This window comes from Callorhinchus milii, unplaced genomic scaffold (genome assembly GCF_018977255.1).
Source record: "Callorhinchus milii isolate IMCB2004 unplaced genomic scaffold, IMCB_Cmil_1.0 Scaffold20, whole genome shotgun sequence".
NCBI classification, from domain to species: Eukaryota; Metazoa; Chordata; class Chondrichthyes; order Chimaeriformes; family Callorhinchidae; genus Callorhinchus; species Callorhinchus milii.
Window position 1 is genome coordinate 8,478,351 of NW_024704761.1, and position 22,350 is coordinate 8,500,700.

Consider the following 22,350-nt stretch of genomic DNA (forward strand, 5'->3'; position numbering starts at 1 on the left):
AGTCACTACACTTGGCAGTAATTACTGTAAAGTGTGTTGAAACATTGTTCTGAGAGAAGCTACCAGTGCAGTCCTGTAAATTTCCACATACCCCTATTCTATAAGCATATCCAAACTAGAGTGACTTCCTTGTAGACACAATACAATCGCAGTAAATGTAACTAAAATTAGACTCTTGAACCCTGATTTCATTGTCTGGAAGTTAAAAAGACTCTTGGGATTTCATTGTGTAATTCAAGCTTTTAATGGACATATACCGTAATTCATGTCACATTTGCTTACGCTACAGCGTTTAAATTCTGATGTGTAGCTTTCAACTTCGGTATAAAGCAGGTGTAAGTCTTCCAAACATTTTTTGGACCAGGTTATATATAGCTCTGGGCTTTATTTCCTCCCAACCCAGTTGGATTATTGTTTTTTTGGGAACATGAGTTTGAGTGCCAAGTCTCATTTATTGTAATCTACAGTGCAAACTTCCATGTTTCACTCCAACCCTAAAGAGATTTTTCAACCTGCATCCCAAGCAAATGTTGGGTAGCCTTTTTACAGTAGAAAATAGAAATTATCTTTGATTCAAACTTTTGCACAAATAGTAAATGTGTTTGTGGCAAAAGAACTGAAAACAAAGACATCGATCAACCAAACACTTTAAAACTTCAATCTGGTTAACTCGGCATTTTTCTTTAGCTCAGTTTTAGCTTAGAGTAATTTAGCTTAGATTAGCAAGCCGTACCTGTTATTCATGTATTTTAATGATTGAGGGTTATATTCTTCTATATGGAACCATTTGTAGGTTCCACTGCAATTGCCTTGTACGAGCTGTATTCACAAAACATTATTAGTGTGGAACAGTGTGTGAACATCAGAATGTATTTAACCTTTCACTTTGGAGGGATTTTGACTTAATGGTGAGGCTGACTCCTTATTTGTGATGTTTTGTCAATGCTTTTAACACTGCTCTTCCTTCCTCTCCTATTTCATCGTTTACACAAGTGGCTGCCCAATTATTGTGCAATTGGCTGCCACGTTTCGACGGCAAAAATACACGGTCAATCCACTTTGCAATATATTCTGTGATATGCGATAGTGATCTTGAATTTTAGGCAAATTCTAAATATTTCACGGATTATGGTAACCTGTGAAGCATTGGTAAGTGTCATGGTAATTGTGCAGCTGGGGCCGTCCTGCTGGTTAGTTAGGGCTTTGGGTTGCAGGGTTCAGGGCACGCACATCCAAGGCTCATTGATGAGGTTGGTCAACCATTGACAATGCCTTGGCTCACTGCAGACCTGCCTAATATTTCTCAGGACCAATTCAACCCCAGCTGGACACCACTTCCCTTTCTCTCTCTCCCCCCCCCCCCCCCCCCCACCCCTCCACTAACCCCAACAAACTACTGGAGAGCAGTCAAACTTTTAAAAAAAAGATATTTTAATTCAGGTGCTCATTGCTGAAATGCTGATGTAATACAACAACAACTTGCATTTATATAGCGTTCTTCACCCAGGGAAGCGTCCCAGAGCACTTGCTGCTGTAATCCCTACCTACGTAGCTCAGTGTATCAAGATTCTTCAAACCCTTAATTCCTTTAGGAATGAAATTGAAACGAATGGAAGAGGAAAATTATTTTTAATCTTCATCTTGTTTTTTTCCCTATAAAATGAGATGTGCCGTAGCATTGACAGCTCAATATCATCACCTCCTGCATCTATTCTGTACCAAAAACTCGGAAAAGACTGAGGAGCCTTTCCTTTCTTTCTCTATTTAATTTGGGCCTCGTGAGTGTTGAAATAGTTGAATAAATACCAGTTCTGGAGCTGCGAGCCCATATCAGCAAAGACCTTCAGTTTAGCTTCTGAAAAGGCATTGCATTGTTTTAGTTAAAGACAGTTATGCGAACCTTATTGGCTAAATTGAAATCGCTTCACCGAAATGTTTTTCCCATAAATGTTAAACGTTAATTGGATTAAGAATTCAAGGTAGTAAATAATTCTGTGATATTAATGTGAGGGTTACTAACGCATTCGTCATAATCGAGGTTGCAATAAGATTAATTTGAATAGGTTGTGACTTGTGATATAAATAACAGGGAATAGATCTAACTCAGGTTCAGTTTTGCAGACAGGAATGAGTTGGAGATTGTAGAAGATAATTTTGAATTGGAGCGAAATTTCCAAGAGCATCAAAGTATCCGACGTTCATTCTATCGTGATATAACAAGTTTGCCATAGTTAAAAAAAAGAGAGTTTTAAATCTCAGTCGCATTGACGGTCAATGAATTGTTTTTGATCCTTTTCATAGCAACTGACTGTATTTAAGTGTCTGTTTTTAATTGATGGCGTTGAGTGTTAGCTGCTGAAACTAGTTACATTCACTTGTTCGCTTTTGAAAAAGAAAATGCCTTGTTACATTGAGACAGACGGGAGATTGACAAGATGCATCAAACTTGCTTTGAAAGAATGACAGTGTGTGAAATTGAAGAATGTTTCTTTTGTACATGTTCCTGTTCGTGCCCATCATGGCTAGCATGATTGAGTTTTGCTCAGAACTGCTGAAAAGCTTCTACATAAAGCTACAGACACATCTAACGGCTCAGAAAGCCAAATATTTCGTTTTTTGTTTTGCCAACTGAGCCATATCTTTTTGTTTGACTTGATTAAGTGACACTCAGCTTTTAGCTGTAAATAAAATGATACAAAGGAAGGCTGCTTGGTTTAGTTTGTACCCGCTGTGTTCATCTTTCGCTCACAAAGTACACAGTCAATCTTCTTTACAGTAAGCGCTGTGAGATGTTTCGACGACATGATAAGGAGAACAGCAAATACGTAAAAGCAGCTAATCCTGGCTAGAACAGACGGTAATATGTTCTTGGTACCTCTTATGCACATCCTTTTATAATAATATTAATAATCCTTGCATTTGATGCAGTGCCTTATCACATTGTTGAGACTCCTATCTCGTGAAGAAATTTTTTCTAAAGGAAATTGGATATTCTTAGGGAGCAGCTAATGACTTTGGGAAAATTAATTCATGTATTTCTACGCTTCATTAAGTAAATCTTGCCATGGACTTTTCAGACTTTGAATGTTCATTTGCCACGTGCCAGCACGAGCGTTGGTGGGCAATAAAATATTGTGCTGAATGCGTGAGAAGTAGCTTAATAAATGGGGAAATGATGCCAGAAGCCAAAGGCCATTCCTGTACATTGTGTAATAATTTACAAAATAAGACATGGGTATTACAGAAGAATAATGTACACTTTGCGTTTTACATAATATAAACGCCCGACTCCACTGGCTCCCCATCCCTCAGAGGATCGAATTCAAGATCCTCGTCCTCACTTTCAAGGCCATCGATGGCCTTGCCCCCTCCTACCTCTCTGACCTGCTGACTCCCTGCCAACCTCCCCGTTCCCTCCATTCAGTGGGCTCCGACCTGCTCCATGTCTCCTGCCTGACCCGCCCTACCATCGGTGGTCGGGCTTTCAGCCTCTCTGCCCTCACACTCTGGAACTCCATCCTACAATCCCTTTGCCTCGCTTTCTCCCTTGTCTCCTTCAAGGTCGGTCTCAAGACCCTCCTCTTCGATCGTGCCTTTAGTCGCCTCCCACCTCTCTGCCTTCCCTCACCCCTACTCCCTGCTCGGGTCCTGACTCCTGACTGTCCAGCGCCTTGGGACGTCCTCCCGACTTGAGAGACGCTCTATAAATGTAATTTTGTTGTTGTTGTCTAGTGTTTTACAAAATACAGTAATCAACCTTGCATGTGATATAGTGCCTTTCATATCAGGGTGATGACTCAAAGCACTTCACAGGATTTATTATAAACTGTAGTGACTGTACTTTTTGGCAAATTGATTAAAATGGAAGTAAAGGTTATGTTGGGCAAAACAGTGCAGCTAATCTGTACCAGCATGTATTTGATGACCTTGCTGGGCTGAAAGCAGAACAGCTTACACATGAAAAACTTGTAATTGGTTACTCTTTTAATCATGACAATTTTGGTGGTGTCCTGTAGCTTAGTGGTTAGAGCACTCGCCTTGCAAGCGAGAGGACTTGGGTTCGATTCCCGGACAGGGCAATTTCTTCACTCCACATGCCTTTCTTTACCTAGTAGTAAATATGAACCTGATGGTTAGTCGATTAGCGGATCGCTTTTCCGGGGTAATAATCGCTTTAAAAAGATGGTTAGTAGTAATTTGGTCACTCAATCCACGAATTGGCTACCGCGTTTCGGCCACAAAATATACAGTCAATTAATTTTATAGTATATTCTGTGAAGCGCCTTCAGACGTCTCGAAGACATGATGATGATAATAATAATAATCCTTGCATATAATATAGTGCCTGATCTTATTTTCTAGATGTCTCAAAGCACTTCACAGAAAGTACTGTAAAGTGTAGTGACTGTACGTTTTGTGGGTGAAACACGGCAGCCAATTGCGCACAGCAGTGTCCCACAAACATGGATTAAGTGACTATATTATTATTTTGAAGGTATTATTACCCCCATAAATGCAATCTGCCAATCGACTAACAACCGGGTTCCTTCTTATTACTAGGTAAACAGAGATAATAAGGTAATAAAAAAGGTAATAACATTTGCTAAGGCACCATATCAAATGCAAGGATTATTATTAAAATTTACCAATGTCCATTAATTTAATTATCATGGGATTAATCATTAAACATTTGGTTTTTGTTTTGAATCTGGGAAATCCATTATAAAACTTTCTCGAGTTTGTCTTCATTGCTTTCACCAACCAATTTGGAGATGATGGGAGCGACCGCCAACAAATCTAGCCTGTCGGAAGTTGTGAAAATTGCCATGTTCTCCTCATAGACATGACTTGTTCAATTGAAGTTGGGTAACCAAAAATGAAAATGCAAGACGTATTGACGGGGATGGACAAACTCTGGGAGCTCACAAAAACCAACCCTGCACACTTAGGGTTAAGTTTGGATGGTGGTGTTGGGGCCTGTTTGCGATGTGGGAGGGCAGGAAAAGCATTGTAATGTACCAGAGATGCAGAAAGCCATTGTTCTGTGTGTGCAGGAGTGCCGTAGTCAAGGTAGCTCAGGGAGGAAGTGCTTTGTGTAACACATTTGGCTGGATTGACTTGCAGGGATTGTTTGTACATCTGTCAGGCTGTTTAAATGAACTCTGCGGTTGCCTTACATTGAATAAAACTAGTACCACAAACAGATTTGTAATCTAATGAACGGGACCATTGAAGGAAAGCCCTACAAATGTAAGGTAGGGCCTAATTACATTTTCACGTGAAATCAAGGAGAAACAGGAATTGAGGGGACCGCCAAAGGCAACATCTTTATTAATTCACATATCGCATAAAGTAATTTAAGAGACCACTTATGATGGTAGATAATGCAGGTGGCCGACTTGTATATTTGCCATGTGTTTGAAATTGGGAAACAGTAAAATATGAGAAGGTGCCCTGAAGACGAACTGTTTTGATGTATTCCAAGCAATTTACTTGGAACTGGAAAGAGAAAGCTATGAACTCAACAGCTGATGAGGTTCCTCGTCCAGAAATAATCCCATGATGGCCTCGTGCCTGGTTTTATATCATGGGAACAATAGTGGAGGAAGTCCCCACCCTAGGGTTAGGAATACACAGTTAGTATTGCATTGACCGATTTGCCCCTAGAGGGAAATGCGCACCTGAGTTTGACAGGAACAGTTATCTGAAGACATGATATGTGATGCATATCAAAATTAAATAAAACAAATCCCTTTCCTGCCTTACAAATCACAGTTTCCTGCCCCAAATCAGCGCTTGATTGTGCACACTGGGTGATTTGTTTTTCAGACTCTCAGCTAAGTTACATGTTCAATTGAGAACCACTCAATCGATTAAGAGTGCAGAAAAGTACAACAAGGCAGTCCCACTGCTGAAAGCCTGTTGATTTCTGCCCATTTCTTGATGACGCGTATGGAGCCACAGCCTTTGGAATAAATACAATTCGATCAATTTGCGTTTTTGAAAAAAATAGGATAATTTCAGTTTGGTGGCAGGGGAGTGATTGAAAACTGTTTCTGTGGCAGCGATTAGCTTCTGTGCGTGAATTTTTTTTAAAAAGCATTTAATACAAGGTCTGTGGTCAGGGTTGCCAAACGAAATAAGCCGTTTCCCAAGTGTGCTTATCATTCTTTGTCCTTGACAGTGATGGGAAGCTGAGTTTTGAGGGGAGCGCTTAAGCACATTTTTTTTTCTGATGCAAACATGAGATGACCAGCCCTTGCACTGGCCAGGATATTGTGCAGTTTCCTGTGCGTTGAAGCACACAAGAGTGATGGGGCCTCACAAGTTGTCAGCTCCTTGTCATTAAACCTCCAGTGCAGCCAACAACTGAGTTGAAAACAGAGGGTTAGGATTGGCGGTGGGTTTAGCATGCACCAGAATTTATTTTATTTTAAATCCATCCTTTCCAGCAGTTTTGAAGGAAAGAAGAAGTTTACAATTGTCTTGTGTATTTACAGTATGGTTGACAGTTCCGTTATAAAACTTGGTGATTCTTACATCATATTTCAGTGAACTTATAAAATTAGTTTGCACAACACCCAGATGTTTCAGTGTGTGCTGTGGGGGTTGGGATGGGAAGAAAGCATAATTTCCACACATTGTGCGTTAGTTGCAGGAAGTTTGAAACGTGTCTTAATCCTGTGCTTTCTTAGTTGCTGTTTCATTTAGTCATGCCACTTCTTTCAAATTGTTTTGCAATATCAGTAATTGAAAAAAGCACTGAGACTTGAGAGAAGCTGTGCCCAAATTGGCTTCTTCCTACAAGTACACAATTCCTGTACTTTACAATAAATCTTTGTGAAACGCTTTGAGATGTTTTGCCAAAACATCAAATGGAAGAATTATTATTTAGAGTGTATTGAAATCCTGTGCACATCTTGTTGTTGTTCTTGTGTAGCTGTCTTAGATACACAATACCGAAAGGTTGTGGGTTCAAGTTCAACAACAGGGACTTTAAGCCATGGTCTAGGCTGACACTCCAGTACAGTATTGGGAGACCACAGCATTGTCGGAGGTACCATTCTTCAGATGAGATGTTAAACCAAGGACTTGTCTGCCTGTTCAGCTGGGCTGTCCTCTTCGAAAGGAGAAAGAAGGTTCTCGTAGGGTCCTGGCCAACAGATCCTCCAGTTGAATTGGTCATTTATCTCCTAGCTCTTTGTGGGGTATTGCTGTGTGCAAATTGACTGCTGCATTCACTCACATATGTACAGTCACTAGATTTAACAGTAATTATATTGAAGTGCTTTGGGACGGTTTGAAGGGATAAGGTGCAATTTCAAACGCAGGGACTATTTTATCATATGGTTCCTTTAACAACACTAGTGGAAATGCATTTATCCCTGTCACTCCTATTGAATGTCTTAGATATCAAATAACTGGGAAAGAATTAATTTCACCTGTTTTCCTTTTCCTTTTTGTGCAGAGATCATTGACGACCTGACCCATTTGGTGGATAAAACGGATTCCAGGATCCGCAACGAATCGAGACGTGTCAAAGTGCTTGATAAGAAGTCGACGTCTTGCGGTAGGTTTCTCTTTAAAACCATTCCCTTGATCCACCAGGTGGCATTACAATGTCATTGCTTTTGTCAATTTTTCCTTGAACATGGCCTACTTAACCCGTTTCCCACTTGTGCTCCGCAAGAGGTATTTAAAGGAGGTAGATATGCTCGTCAATGTACTGTTGTCCGCAGCCTTTTGTACGACAAAACAAAAGTGAAGGCTTTATGATGGCATTTGCATATGCAGCTGTTCAAACATGAAGTGAGGATTCATTGATAGTAAATCTCACCTACTTGCCCTCTCAAAGGACTCCCAGCAGCTGTTGTCAGCGAGTAAGCAAATGACCTGGGCTCTGGAAGCAAAGCTGCTCAACACAGCCTGGCTTTGGTCAGAGTCGTCCATCATTTATGGGTTCACGTAATTCAGTAGCTCCCGTTTGCCCATCTTGCTCTTGCATTGTAACATCTAGCATCTGTTTTTTTCTTTTGGAAAAAGGTACTTCCTAGTTATAGACAATAAAGGGAATTTCCCCCCCCACCACCACCAAGAAAACGAATCTGGCTTTTTCATAGCCTTTACGTTCAATGCTGTGTTTCAGTTCTAATTCTTTGGCTCGCCTTATCTTCTGAACTGAGCTCACATGTCTTCTTGTTTCAAATTAAGACCGGCCATCATTCAACATTGATGATGGCAATACTGCTGCCACAGAGCCAGCATTCCCACATTCTCTCTTTCACCTTAACTCATCAGCAACTTTCAGTTGTTCTTTTACATTTCAAGGCATTCGTTCTCATTTGATAATTTACAATTTTGACAAGGAACATGTCTTCTATTGTTGAAATGCAGATCTCCATTACTATTGTGTTGCAATTTGCATCATCAAGCGAAGCAATCCCAACGTGCTTCGACTGAAAAGCAAAGTGCATTGTTCTTTGTGTATCACAACAACGCAGATGAGATTGATGGCCTTTTACAGTTTTCGGCAGAAAAACATTAACCTAAAGCATTGTTTTGACAACATTAGTGGAAACCAGATGAAAAAATGGAGCTGCATAAGATGAAGTGAAAAATAGTACTTCAAGACCGGTTTTATTTGCCAAACAAACCTGCTGTTGGGTCGCCTTGGGGAAATGCTTACATTTTTTCAACCGAGGAGCTTAGTTACCAGCAGGCAGGGCACAGCAGTCAGGTTTGAAGAAATAACAAAATGAAGGTCAGCTAATATTGCACTAATTCTGCTTCCTGGTGGCCATGACAGCCTGTAAGGTTTATTTGAAGATCCCAGACTTTGAGTCAGTGTGCGCTTTGTTACCGTATAAGTGTTTTAGGCTGTGCCAACAGTTTAGGATATTAATGAATCCTACAGAGAAGTGAATGGAAAATTCCTTCTCTCCCCTTTTTTCTTTTTTTTCCCCTTCCCCTCTTTGTTTGACACACACATCTTTGTCTGTTGAATGTTGCCGAGCATTACTAATGAGTAGGCAGAAGAACAGAAGAATAACAAAAAGAGAAAAAAAGGAAAGAGTTATGGGGGGGGTGGGGGTTAGCGAGTACACAACCCTACAACGGCACAAGGTGAGATTAGTGCAGGCCGGTGAGATATATAGGATCGTGTTTCAACGCCCCCTTCCCCAAAGCAGCTGTCAAGATGTGCACATTGGAGATTTTCCTTTTTTTTCTTAAAAAAAAGGGCAACTTTTGTGACACCGAGGGCACAGAGTTTCTGCTAGTGTTGTTGAAATGCCAGTTTGCTGACCACCATGCCTCAGTGCTCCTTTAGTGTCCCCCTGCCTCATTATTACAAGCACCTTAGCCCCCGCATAGCTGCTAAAGGGGCAAAATTAAAGCAATTCACACTCTCAGTGACTTAATGCCAGGAAATAATTGGTCCTTGTTTTCTGAGACACATTATTAAGGAGGAGCTGAAATACAAGAGGGAAGCCATGGGGGGATTGTGGTTATTGAGATTTTCACAGGATTTCTACAAAGGTATTTAAGTCGCAATAAAGGGCAGATTGTTGAGAGATAATTATCTGATAATTAAATTGAGCAAAGAAAAGCGTGTTTTATTATTATTCTCATCTGAAGCCTGGAAAGGTATTAATACTCCGATATGTTTTAATGTACTCTTTGGTCCTGTATAGACATGTTAATGAGATGAATCTTGCTAAATAGCTCTCCAGACACTGCTGCTTTGGAGTGGCAAAGGAATGAAATTCAGCCCCACTGGATTGCTTCAGTGACACACAAGAAGACTCTTTGTTTCTTGTTTATAAACCAGAAACCTGTCTAAAATTGCTGAAATAGTGAGCAAGCTGAAGAGGCCCGACTGAGCGAAGGGCACAATAAATAAAGATTTGCGAGCTGGATTTTAATGCTTTGATTTGATGATGACTACTCTTTAGGGGTTAAGGGATCTAAGGGGAAGGCTGCTTATACAGTCTTTCAGCGGACTTAATTAAGAAACTTCAGTCTTGTTCTACAAGACCCTTTACGTGCGAAGCTTCTTCCTACCATGAAAGGCGTTCAGTCTTTAAAGTGTATACATACATGATGCCATTGTGTTTTGTTGCCAAACTGAAGATAGTAGCAAGTGCAAACCAGGATTTGTCAAGGGTTACCCTTGAGGGTCTTGCCCGCTGTGGAATCAAATGCGTGTTTTTCTCCCATTTAAGAGACATTCCTAGGCTGTTAAAAGTTAACTGAAATCTCATTTGGCCACCTTAACTGAAGGGGCATTGCAGCCCTGCCTGCCATGGATGTTCTTCAGTTGCAGATCAGCCAAGGGTTGGAAACAAATGAACACCACAGAGCCCGTTATTTTGTGGTCGAATTTCCCAGGGTTTAATCATCTCAAAGGCTGCTGAGTGCAATTGCTCCTGCAATAATCTACTTATCAAGTAATTTACCACCCCTTCTGCCTCTTAGGGAGAGTGAGTCTCACAGGTTGTTTGCATCTTAAGTAGTTCCAAATTGTCTCTACTTTGAAGGAGAAAGCTGTTAAGTCAATTGTACAAACCAAGTATAATGCTCCCCATACCCATTGACCAGTTAAATGTGGAAGCAGGCTCTGAAAAAGCCCTTTATTGGTTGCTTTTGTAGACCGCATCGCATTCTTTAAATGTTATAACAATAATTGCACTAAATGACAGGGAAATATTTTTTTGGTGAAACAAAGAGGCAAGAATCATTCAGCCACCAGTCAACTGCCACCAGAAATCTTGCCTTTTGATCCAAAGCCAATTATTGTCCCACTCAGTCTGAATGGGCTGGTTACTGGCCAAGGAAGGGTTGTCTGATAAAGAACTGACCACAATATTTATATCATTGACTGAACGTCAGTTAAGTGGGGCAAACCCGTAGCAAAGAAGAATTCCAGGCTGTTCATGTTGAGTGTCAGCATGTGTTTGCCCACAAAATACATTATCACAACACTTTGCAGTACATCCTGCGAAGCGCTTTGAGAGCTCTCGACGACCTAAAGCGTTGTATCACGTGCAAGGATTATTATGTATAATCTATCATATTACATTCTCTCCTCTGCAGAGAAGAGAGAATGTAATTTGTATTCTCCATCTCTTTTTTGCTTTGTCAAACATTCTGAAATCACAATGTCAAATATTTGTCCAGGAATGGAATAACTATTCACGAGCTGGTTCCTTTCAGGTGGAGAGGAGGAGAGAGGGATTTTTGTGCTCCCTAGGTCATGGCTAGCATCGGTTTGAACTCACTGGAAAGAGAGAGATTAATTTTGCATTTGTACTTTGTGATATTTTCTACAGTTCTTTTCAAACTTTTTTTTCTTGATGTCTCTCTTTTAAATCTTAAAGACTCTGAACTTTATTGGATCAGAAGCCTGAATTCATCGATTTCTGCCATTAACCACCGTTTTTTACATTGTGCTGTTTTTAATATATGGATTTTTTCTTCCCTCCTCTCCTGATCGGGACTGGTTTATTTGCAGAGCATTGGCAGCCCTCTCCACAGTGAGTTTGAGGAGGTCTTTCAGTTCAGTCCTATCCTAATCTTTATCCACTTTCTCTTGCTAGTCATTTCTGTCCCTAACTCGGAAACCCTGTGCCCAATTCAATGGCTTACTTCCATCCTGGTGGAGAAGTTAACTCAGCAAAGATCAAGGACTTGCCGAATCTGTTTAACTCAATATGCAGTACATTTGAGCCACCGAGCCATCGAAAGTGAGCCCAGCATAAAGGGCATTCTTAGTACCAGGTATTCGCCATGGTTTCAAAGCTGTCGGTGTCGACAGTTGAATATTTCTGTACCATTTTGTCATTTCATAGAACTGAGAAAGGTATGAAAGTGCTTCAGAATTTAATGATTACAGTTATTGACGTTCAGACAGTGAGTGCCTGCAGAAATGTCAGTTTATTTTTTGTGATTCACAGTTCGGAATATGGAGGAGAATATGGAGTGGCTGAGACTAACTTTGTGGAGTTCTGTAACTCAGTGGTTAGAGCACTCACCTTGCAAGCGAGGGTTCAATTCCAGGCAGAAACCTTGGGCAAGTTTCCTTACTCCACACAGAGCCTAATAATAATCCCTCCAAAACAAAACAATAATAAATTGGTCATTTTCAATCCATAACTTTGTGGGACACTGCTGTGCGCAATTGGCTGCCGCATTTCACCCACAAATATACGGTCAATTCACTTTACAGTATATTCTGTGAAGCGCTTTGAGATGTCTAGAAGACATGAAAAGCTCTATATCAAATGCAAGGATTATAATTATTATATTCAGAGATCATAGACCACAATAACTTGAAGAGGGTCAGCTTGCAACAATATGGAGCCAGCAGTAACTGCAATTGTGAAGAATCTTTTTCAGTGCCTTGTGTAACCTAATGGGTATTTTGCACCATGTGCAGAGGGAATTACTGGTGCCCACAGTTATGTAATTACTATTCACTGGAAAGGGTTCATTATGTAATTAAAACCCACTCTTTTTCATTGGTTAATTATATAATTAAGGACATCTGTAATTCACTAGATACACGTGGTTTGCACATGGTGTGTAATAGACTTTAATGTACGAAGAAGTTTCATTATGTGGGATGTAGATATCCTTGGTTTAAATCACCGTGCTGGGATATTATGGGCTGGTTACTGATATGAATCACTTCCTGCCATTTGCTTTCTAGTAATTTATTTTGAAATATAATTTTCAGGCATTGATTGGAAATATGATTGAAAGAGCATTGTCTATTATGAGCAGCAGCTATTGTGAATTTTAACAATGATTCACTTTTGGCCTATTTGAAAATTATTATCTTCAAATATTGTTTCACATCAGGTACAAAATTAAGGATTGGATTGTAAGTTTAAGGCAGTCAGAAAGAGCAGTCATTTCTTTCTTAAAAACCTCAAGCACTAACGGCTTTCAGGAGATTTCCCTTCCACCCCGCCAGTTAACTCTTTATCTTCTCCTTGTTCCTGGGTGCATCAAATTAATTTTCATTGGACGTTTTAACCACAACACCCCTTGATCTTAGAAGCAAAGGGTTAAACAACCTTTTGCTGATGTATTCGGTTCCCACAGTGCAAAAATGAGCCTGATTAGCAGAGAACAAGCTGCAGAGGGAGATAGTGGGTGGTCAGTTTGAGATGACATCAAAAGGATCTTTTGCTTACATTTAAAAACGACACTTTGATGTATTTGGTTGGTGTATGCTGACCTGAGAAAAGTCAAATAGGAGGCAACAACAGAAGCCTCTCTAGTTAATTAGTGAGAACGTGACAGTTTCCTAACTTGAATGAAAGAACTTTAATCCTCTTTTTTTAAAAAAAACAAGTAATTCGACTTTGCAAACGTAGCATATCTCTAGAATGTGGTCAGCCCCTGACATAGCTTTTCACATTCGTTAGTGGTAATTCGAGATAGAATCACAATTGGATTCAGGAAAAAACACGGAATGGGTTAGTTTGATGTTTCCATTGTGAATAAACAAGTCATCATTAATTGAGATGCTATTTTGACTGACAAACATTAAGATGATGGTTTAAAGAGGACACTGCACGCAAGGAGTACCAATATTGTCTTTCATACTGGTAAATAAAGGTGTGATTGATTGATTCCTCAGTTATAAGGAATTGTTTCTCTGGTATGTTCATCTTAAAGGACACCATTTTCTGTCCTCTGTGCAGCTTTTGCAAAAGCAGCAATGGAAAGAAATGTGTTTTTTTTTCTAGGTTTTTCTTTTAAATGCTCAGTTTGATCTTCGAAACCTCAATTGTTTGTGTTGTTGTGCAGAACAATGGACTTTTTGTAGCTATTTTCACCCCGTCTGATGGTTCCACATTCCCTCTGGGGTATTTCCCCATTGGGTGAGCGGGGGCAGTGAGCTTCTGCAACCTTTTCCATCAGGCATTCGGGAGCGAGGGAGCGGGATAGACAGCCAAGACCTTTCAAGCAAGGATTACTGAAGTAATCAGGAATGTAAAACCTAACCAATATTTCTGATCCCTACACTAGGGGCAATAACTGCCAGTTGGAGCCCCAATTGCTTTCTTGGCTAAGTCAGAAAACACTGAACGTCATTCCTATCACCTTCTGTTTTGTGTGTTTCAGTGCTGGTTCAGTGCTTCACCGGCCAGCCTTTTCGCACATCACATCTTTCGGGAAAGTTTCGGGACCATTCTAATGTTATTACATAGCCACTTGCACAGGTGTCACTGTAATAACATTAGAAAGACTAGCAGAATTTGGCTTCGTACACAGAGCTTTCTTCAGCCATCCCTGGGCGAGGGTGATTTGGAGCAGCAGCTATAAATCCACCTCCCCTCTCCAAATCACTTCCAGCAGTATAAACCAAGTAATGATCTTGTAATTTGGGCAAATTCAAGGTTGGGATGCTGAGGTACTTGCAGTTTTTGTTAGTATCGATTTAAAATTATTTACTTAAAGATCAATTTTGTCCATTTGTTTATTCATGTTTTCAGCAGCAGTTTCCATTTAAACATATCAAAGTGGTTTTCCTTGTGACAATACAACTTGATGGAGTGGCTTCCTGCAGCTGTGACTCTCCGAATGACCCAATGTGAGCGAGTTATCCTGTACACATGTTGCAGAAACATTACAAAAAAAGCTCACACTGAACCATGACCATTAAAATTACAATATGTCAACCTGGATCCAATTTCACCCGAAATGTGATCGAACAACATTATTCTATCCCTTTAACAATGCCAGGTCTATACAATGCATTTAATAATTATGTAATGGGCATAATTCTTCAATTTGCTTGACAAGTTGGTATCAGAGTCTACTTTTGTCTGCATTGTGTAAGTAGTTAATGCTGAAAAATCTGACAACTTAAACAATCTCTATTTCTTAAATCCTTTTATCCATTTTGTTTTCCTTCCAATTTTGTTTTCCTTCCAATTTTCTTTCCATGCTTAGACATGCTTCCGATGTGAAAAGCACTCTATTATTATTATTATTCATAGAATCATGGAATTATACAGCACAGAAGGAGGCCATTTGGCCCATCTTATCTGTGCCGGCATTATTATTATTATTGTTATTATAACTCCCCTGAAAGTGTCAGTGTTCAAGAAGCCATTCTTGTGTTTACAATTAGGTGTTAATGTTGGTGATTATTTTTCAGTGCTGGCGCCATCACAACAAACATAATCATCTCCTTTCTTGATATTCACACATGCACTTTCCTAGAACAAGTTGCTGGCTGTTTAATTATACAGTATTTACACCCACCCCTCCTGAGCTGGGAGATTTTGAGGAGGGGGTAGGGGGGGAAATAGTTAGACATTTGATGGATTCTTTTCACTTGGGCTTCTAAATTTCAACCCAATCGTTTATCATCAATAACTTCAAAGTAAAATTAAACTGGGGTAGTTAGTTTAGTGTCTGATCTGGTTAGTTCCTGATGCATAACTGTCTTGTCAGTGGATATGGTAAGCAGTTTGGTTTTAAATTGGCAATGATTTACCGGGCCATTTGAAAGTGAGTTCAGCATTGAGGGGTTGCCCTTTTAGCAAAATTACAATGAGTGCTGTAGTTGTAGTTGCCCCCGTGTGTGATGGAGGAGGGCAAATAAATCCCAATCAATAAAAATAACGAGGAACAACAAAGAATTCAACTTTATCTCTTACATTCATATCGAGGCAACCAATGGGTCACTAACAGTTGGCTGAAAGAGATGTAAAGTGCTGAACATGATACACAGGTGGGAGGGGTCCCAAGCCTGAATGAGACCAGAGCAGAAGGCGTACAGTGGTAAGCGAGACCGTAGAAAGTTAATAGCACAGCTGGAGAAATCCAGTGAGGAGAAACGGGGAAGACTTCTACCATTGAAAACAGCGTTGAAGGCAATGTTCAGACCAGTGGCTGAAACGTGTGAACAAGGAAGATAAGATACTTTAATAAGGCGAGATCCTGAGAAGCGATTTAAATGTCCTACCAAAATGAAAGGCGCTGTATCAGATGCAGTGATTTGTTCTCATTGAAAAACGAATTGGGGTTATTATTAAATTGCCTTTCGGTCTTCCTTTCATATTGAATTTTGGCAGGGTAGTAAACCAACATGTTTGCTATTCTGGGGTCTGTCTTGCAAAGAGAGCAAACTGGATTTGTTGCACATTAATGATTTGCAAAATGGATAATCATGAAGCTGGCAATGTTTGATAAAAGACCGGCGGGCATGTTTGATTTTGTTGGCATTCTGCATTTGCAATTAGCCATGTTGAGAATCTGGCGTATTAAGTTGCAATTAACACATCAAATCCAGTTGTGATTATCACTCATTAGACCCTTGTTTTAGGAAAATTATTCTCAGCCTCTCTCATTCTTTTCTATCACACCATCTGTAGTTTTTCTCTTTTATCACGGCTTTTATATGCCATAATTTGGCTTGAGGTTTGTGCAAGTAGCTGACATGCTGTTTCAGTGAGCAACTAAACATGTTCTGCATCCAGGCGTGTGGGTGTGTAATTTCTAGCTAATTAGCGGAATCCTTTTGTCGTTTTATAATTGTTAATCTGGAAAGTTCAGCGAATCTTTAACTCGCATTTAAGTTTTCCAATAAACGCCAGAAAGGAAGTCAGCTTGTTGAATATAAATGAGTTAATTAGCAAAGTTTAACATTTTAAGAAAAGCGACCTTGTACTGGTGCAGATCTGGACTCTTCACTGAGCAATTTATGCATAAAAAAGGTGCTGTTTATCTTGAACTCAGCCCTTTCGGATTCCTTGTTGACTTGACTGGAGATTACATACTCTTTCTTTCGTCAGACCAGAAACCAATTTACAGAGACATGACACTAGGCTGGTATGTTTCACAGTATTAAAAGTGAGATGTCATGTAGCTTTGGATTTCACAGGAAACATAGAAAGTTTTAGGAAACAGAACCAGGGACAGCAAGCACACTACTTTTGGGGGGTATGTTAATCTACCTTCTTGTCTTCTGTGTCAGCTACTTGGGAGGCCTGTAGCTCAGTAGTTGGAGCACTCGCCTCGCAAGCGAGAGAACTGAGTTCGATTCACGACAGGGAGAAAAGTTAGGCAGGTTTCCTTACCCCACTCGCCTCTGTTTACCTAGCAGTGAGTAGGAACCCGATTGTTAGTCGATTGGCAGATCGCTTTTCCGGGGGTAATAATTCCTTCAAAAAAAATCATAAATTTGTCACTCAATCCACGACTGTTTGTGGGACTCCGTTGTGTGCAATTGGCTGCCACATTTCACTCACAAAATACACAGTCAATTCACTTTACAGTATATTCTGTGAAGCGCTTTGAGACGTCTCGAAGACGTGGTAAGTTTCTCTATTGAAAATAAGGATTATTATTCTCATGGTCTCTTGGTCTCCCAAAGCCCAAATAGTTATTGTCTCTTGAACCCCTTTATACTATCGACTGTCGTCCTGGCCGAGCATCTTATTTTCTGCTTGGAGATCACATTCCCAACTGCGCTGTGCTACAGAAATCATCATGGTCTCTGTGGCATATCTTGGCTGTGTAACTGATTTTGATGAATGCAATTTGTGATTCAGCCAGAAGCTGATGACTGCTTTGCGCAATATGATCTAAAAGTGGATAGTTATTTTTGCAATATGTGGGTTGATGGTCTATTAACTGCTCGGATCATTTCTAACCGCCTATTAGCTTACCTCTTGCTGAGCTCAGCTTGGTGGAAATTTTGAAGATCCCTGACTTTCTCTTGAAAGTTACCAACAATGAATTTTCCTCCCTCGGAGGTCAAGTAAGGTTGTTATTTCTTTTTTGCTGTTGAAATTGTTAGCACGCTGAGGGAATTGCAGCTCTTTGGGATCTACTGGATGGATATCAGCTAAATGTACATGGTTTTTTCACAGGTAGCCACTTGTGCAATAATGTCACATGAGAAAGCAACAGTTGGAGGATTAAGAGATGAGGTGAATGTTGTCGCATAAGGAACTATGGGCACACTTCATTAAGCACCTATTTGTGTACATTAATAGATTTGAAACTGGCTGTACTGTGTTCGACAGTAGCGCTGTAGAGAGATCTGAACATTTGCAGAATATGTGAGGCCGAATAACCTTACTTTAGTGACATGATGTTGCGAAGGAATCCACGTATATTAACACTGGAAGGTTTGAGTACAGTGTATTAGTAACAGTCTTATACTTGCATTAACAATTGACACGCCGCAAGATTTTCTGCATATGAATCCATGTGAAAATGTGTATCCATTTACTGAAGTTGTGCTTTGAAATCAGTCTGACAAAACCTGGCCAGAGCCGTCAAACTTGACAAGAGTTCAAATAAATGAGAACAGTATAATTCATTGTTCAGATGGTTATTAATCCCTTCCACATTGCACATTACCATTTTCTCTTCTCACCAAGTTAACCCACTTCACCCCAGTCTGGAGTGAAGGAGAGGGGGGCCCCCCAACTGCAGGCAGTTCCTTGGATACAAACAATGTCATTATGTAGTTGGTCTGCCAGGAGGTATGCTCGAGTACTGTGGGAAAGAATCTATTACGTGTGTATTTGTGTGCGTGTGTGCACGTGTGTGTATGTGTGTATATATTGTATATACATTAAAAGCTACAATCAAAAAGAGTGTTCAAAATGCTGTTGTATTTCAATCTAACTAAGGTGTCACCCTAGCTTAGTTGGATACCTCTGAATCAGAAGGTTGTGGATTCAGAACACATATCACAATTTTGAGCCCATAGCCTAGGCTGACACTCCAGTGTAGCGCTGGGGGGAGTGCTGCCTTGTTGGAGGTGCCGTCCTTTGAATAAACCAAGGTCTCGTCTGCCTGTCCAGGCGGACATTAAAGATCCCATGATATTGCTTGAAAAGAAAAGCGTCTTTCCAGATAAAGCTGGTCATTTACTTAATGGCTGTTTGTGGGACACAGCTGTGTGAAAATTGGCTGCCATGTCCTACCCTATATTTAGTTTTCAGTCACTATACTCTAAATCCTGTGGAGTGCGTTGTGACATTTTGACAATGTAATAATATAAAATGCAAACTATAGTTTTATTATAAATGCCTGTATCCAACCAGACTCTGGGTCTCTTTCTCAGTCCTCATGAACTTAACCCCAGTTGTAAGTGCCCACCTCCGAGACTCCAGTTGATTATAGTTCTGTTTACGATTGAAATTTTTTTTTCTCTGGCGTGAGCAGCTCTGTCACCTCACATCTGTTTGTGAGTTTTTTTCCGCCAGCAGCTTTATGTAAAGCTGGAAGAGAAATGGAAGAGAAATCGGCTTTGAGTATTCAAGAACATCTTTCTTTCAAANTTTTTTTTCAAATTTAAATTGTTGCCTTTGTAAGGTCTTACCACAATCCCCAGTAGCTTGGTCTCGACAAAAGACTCTTGCTCACGGCAGCCTAAATCTATTGTCATAATACTTACATAAGACGTCTCACACTGCGTTAGACTCTAATACGCCAAAGCACTGGACCCTAAGCGTGAAATCGTAGGAATTCCATCATTAGCTTCAAGAGATCCAACAAATGTACGTCACTCTCACATTCCTCCTTGTACACACATGGTGTCAGGTAATTACTGCCCATGCGTTCTGTCAGATTCGCTGATATGCTTGCATGAGTTGATTTAGTGTGTTTAAGCTCACTGTTTGGGCTGCTGTGAATGGAGCTCTCACCTCCAACCCGTTTGTTAGTCAAGTGGAAGAAAGCTTTTCCGGGGATAATAATCGCTTCAAAAAAATAAGAAGAACTTGCCCACTCAATCCACAACTGTTTGTGGGACAAAGCTGTGCGCAATTGGCTGCCACGTTTCGCTCACAAAATAGTCAGTTCATTTTACAATGTATTCTGTGAAGCACTTTGAGACGTCTCAACGATTTGATAAGGCACTATATCAAACGTAAGGGTTATTATTAAGATGAAAATATTCGATTCATGTTTTGAATGTCCAAAATTGGAAACCATCTGTTCACATTTAGTTCTTTCAGTCTTTTCCTCTGATTCCGTGCCAGTATTCAGTATATTCCATATGAACTTGATGCTAAAGTTGTTGAATATTTTTAGAAGGTTATTAATTTTTTAACCTCTCTCTTAATCATCTCTTGAGGGTCAGTCAGTTGAATTGAGGAGGAGCTTCTTACAACCTCTAATTTTATCCCCCCCCACCACCCCACACACACACACACACACATATACCGTTTGAAAAACATTACAATTAATGATCAGTACATTGCTGGATAAGATCAGAAACAGCAATTGTTTATAATAATAATAATCCTTGCATTTGATATCGCGCTTTTCACGTCGGGAGGACGTCCCAAAGCGCTTCTCAGAACACACTGTAAAGTGAATTGACTGTATATTTGTGGGCGAACGCGGCAGCCAATTGCGCACAGCAATGTCCCACAAACAGTCGTAGATTGAAAATGATCAATTTATTATTGTTTTTGGTTTTGGAGGGATTATTATTAGGCTGTGTGTGGAGTAAGGAAACTTCCCCAAGGTTTCCCCCTACCTGGAATTGAACTCAGGTCTCTCGCTTGCAAAGCAAGTGCTCTAACCACTGAGCTACAGGACTCCTTATAAGCTGGAACATATATTAAAGGACAATTTGGGGGAACAGGAAGCCCTTAGAAAAGGCTCACAATTTTGTAACACTTAGCTGGAAGATTTCACCTCATGTGATATTTATATATTCATTATGTCTAAAATTAGTGTGTTATGTGTTTTCTTAAACACTCAGTATAATGGCGTGATTACAAGCCAGTTCTTTTTCACTAGTGTGGTGGCAGGATGGGACTCTTGAGGCATTGTACCGAAAGAGGTAAAGTGCAGATTTGAGCAACAATAATACCTTGCACTTATATAGTGCCCTCCACGCACAGTAGCGTCTCAGAGCGCTTAACAGTGGTGGAGCCTGACTCCGAGACGGTGGGGAGGGGGTCGAAGAGGAAGTTTTTCAGGTGGAACTTGAAAAAGGGAGAGAGGGGGGCAAGACGGAGGGATTGAGCGAGAGAGTTTCACAGTTTCGGGGCATAGTGGCTGAAAGTGCGACCTCTGATGGTGGGGCGGAGGGTGGGAGGGGCGAGCTGGAGGCCAGTGCCTGTCGAGCGGAGGCGCCTGGTTTTCAATTGGGGAGTGAGGAGGTCGGAGAGGTAGGGAGGTGCCAGAGAGTGAAGGGACATCATTCCCTTCAAAGCCAAACAACAATCAACCGCCACACAGAGACAGGAAAGGAAGATCTGAGCAGTCACCCAGGGCTCTCCCATATGTTATAACAGCTGATTAAAGAACAAAATTGGCGTAAGGCTTGGAGCTGCTCTCCAAACTGTCCTGTTGGCCATGGACGGTGAACAAGGAGACAGAAAACTAGATTACACTTCTTCCCTACACCTCCCTGATTCATAAAATGCTTATGATTGAGATTGATAGTGATTACACTGATTCCCTGCGTCATAATTGGGCTTTAATCATTATATATGGGTGTGAAACTGCTAGGAATCTTAGGGAAATGGTAGGTTTTTTTTGGGTGCGGGGGTACAATTTTTTTATCTGCAAGTATGGGCAAAGAATTTTTATTTATTTCGGGAGAGTTGGAAGCAACAGAGGATGTGTAAGGCAGAAAGAATGGTGGATGCAGGACACATTAAGTGTGTGTGGGTTGGAGGGTAGAATAATAGTTGGACAACAGAGTGGTGATGTGGAACAGAAAGGAGTCTGATAAGTTTATGCACAGGTCATACAGACATGCAACATAAAAAGGACCAAATTTCTGTTAGTTTCACATTCACAGTATTAATACGTCAACGTGCATCCCAGAAGTGTTAATTGTTGATTTTGGCTTTTCACTCCTTTGTAGTAAATATTGGTGTGCCGTTAAGCTCCCATTAAACATTTACTCTTTGGCTAACGCAGGTTGTTGCGTTTGACTGCACATGAATAAAATTACACTTCAGAACAAAATCGGATTCCCTCGCAAGATTACGCATCAGGTTCTTCCCATCTGCGGATTATTAACCAGAGATCAACCCGTGTCAGTGGTGTTAATCTCTCACTTTAAGCAACCCCTGGACTATCTAAAGTTTCAAAGCATTTCCAGCGAATGTTTTAATGATCCATCCGGAAACAAGAATCTGAGGATCAAGTCTAGGAAACGCCTGAACTAATGTTATGAAGAACTTTCTCATCCTGCAGGATTTTTGACACGGGATGTTGTGCAATAAAATGACATGTTGCCAAAAAGGGGGTAGTGCCTAGACTCACCATTGTAAGTGTTGAGGGTGGAGGCTGAAGAATTTGATGTGGGTGGACTGTCACTTTTTTGGGTGATACCGAGAC

The 22,350-nt window shown here is 40.5% G+C and overlaps 1 protein-coding gene and 1 non-coding gene across 4 annotated transcripts in view; both read left to right on the forward strand.

Annotated features, from left to right (window-relative positions):
- The window catches only part of stx8 (syntaxin 8), a 103,222-nt gene that overhangs the window by 52,190 nt on the left and 28,682 nt on the right, over nucleotides 1-22,350 (forward strand). For 2 of the 3 annotated variants that reach the window (XM_007888510.2, XM_007888511.2), the window contains exon 7: nucleotides 7,469-7,570. In XM_007888510.2, the coding sequence (XP_007886701.1) occupies nucleotides 7,469-7,570 (102 nt within the window). Of the gene's footprint in view, nucleotides 1-7,468; nucleotides 7,571-17,897; nucleotides 17,942-22,350 lie in introns of those variants that run through there. The other variant, XM_007888512.2, reaches the window with a different exon arrangement.
- On the forward strand, nucleotides 4,007-4,080 carry trnaa-ugc. Its single transcript has one exon. It is a non-coding gene; the product is annotated as a tRNA-Ala (tRNA).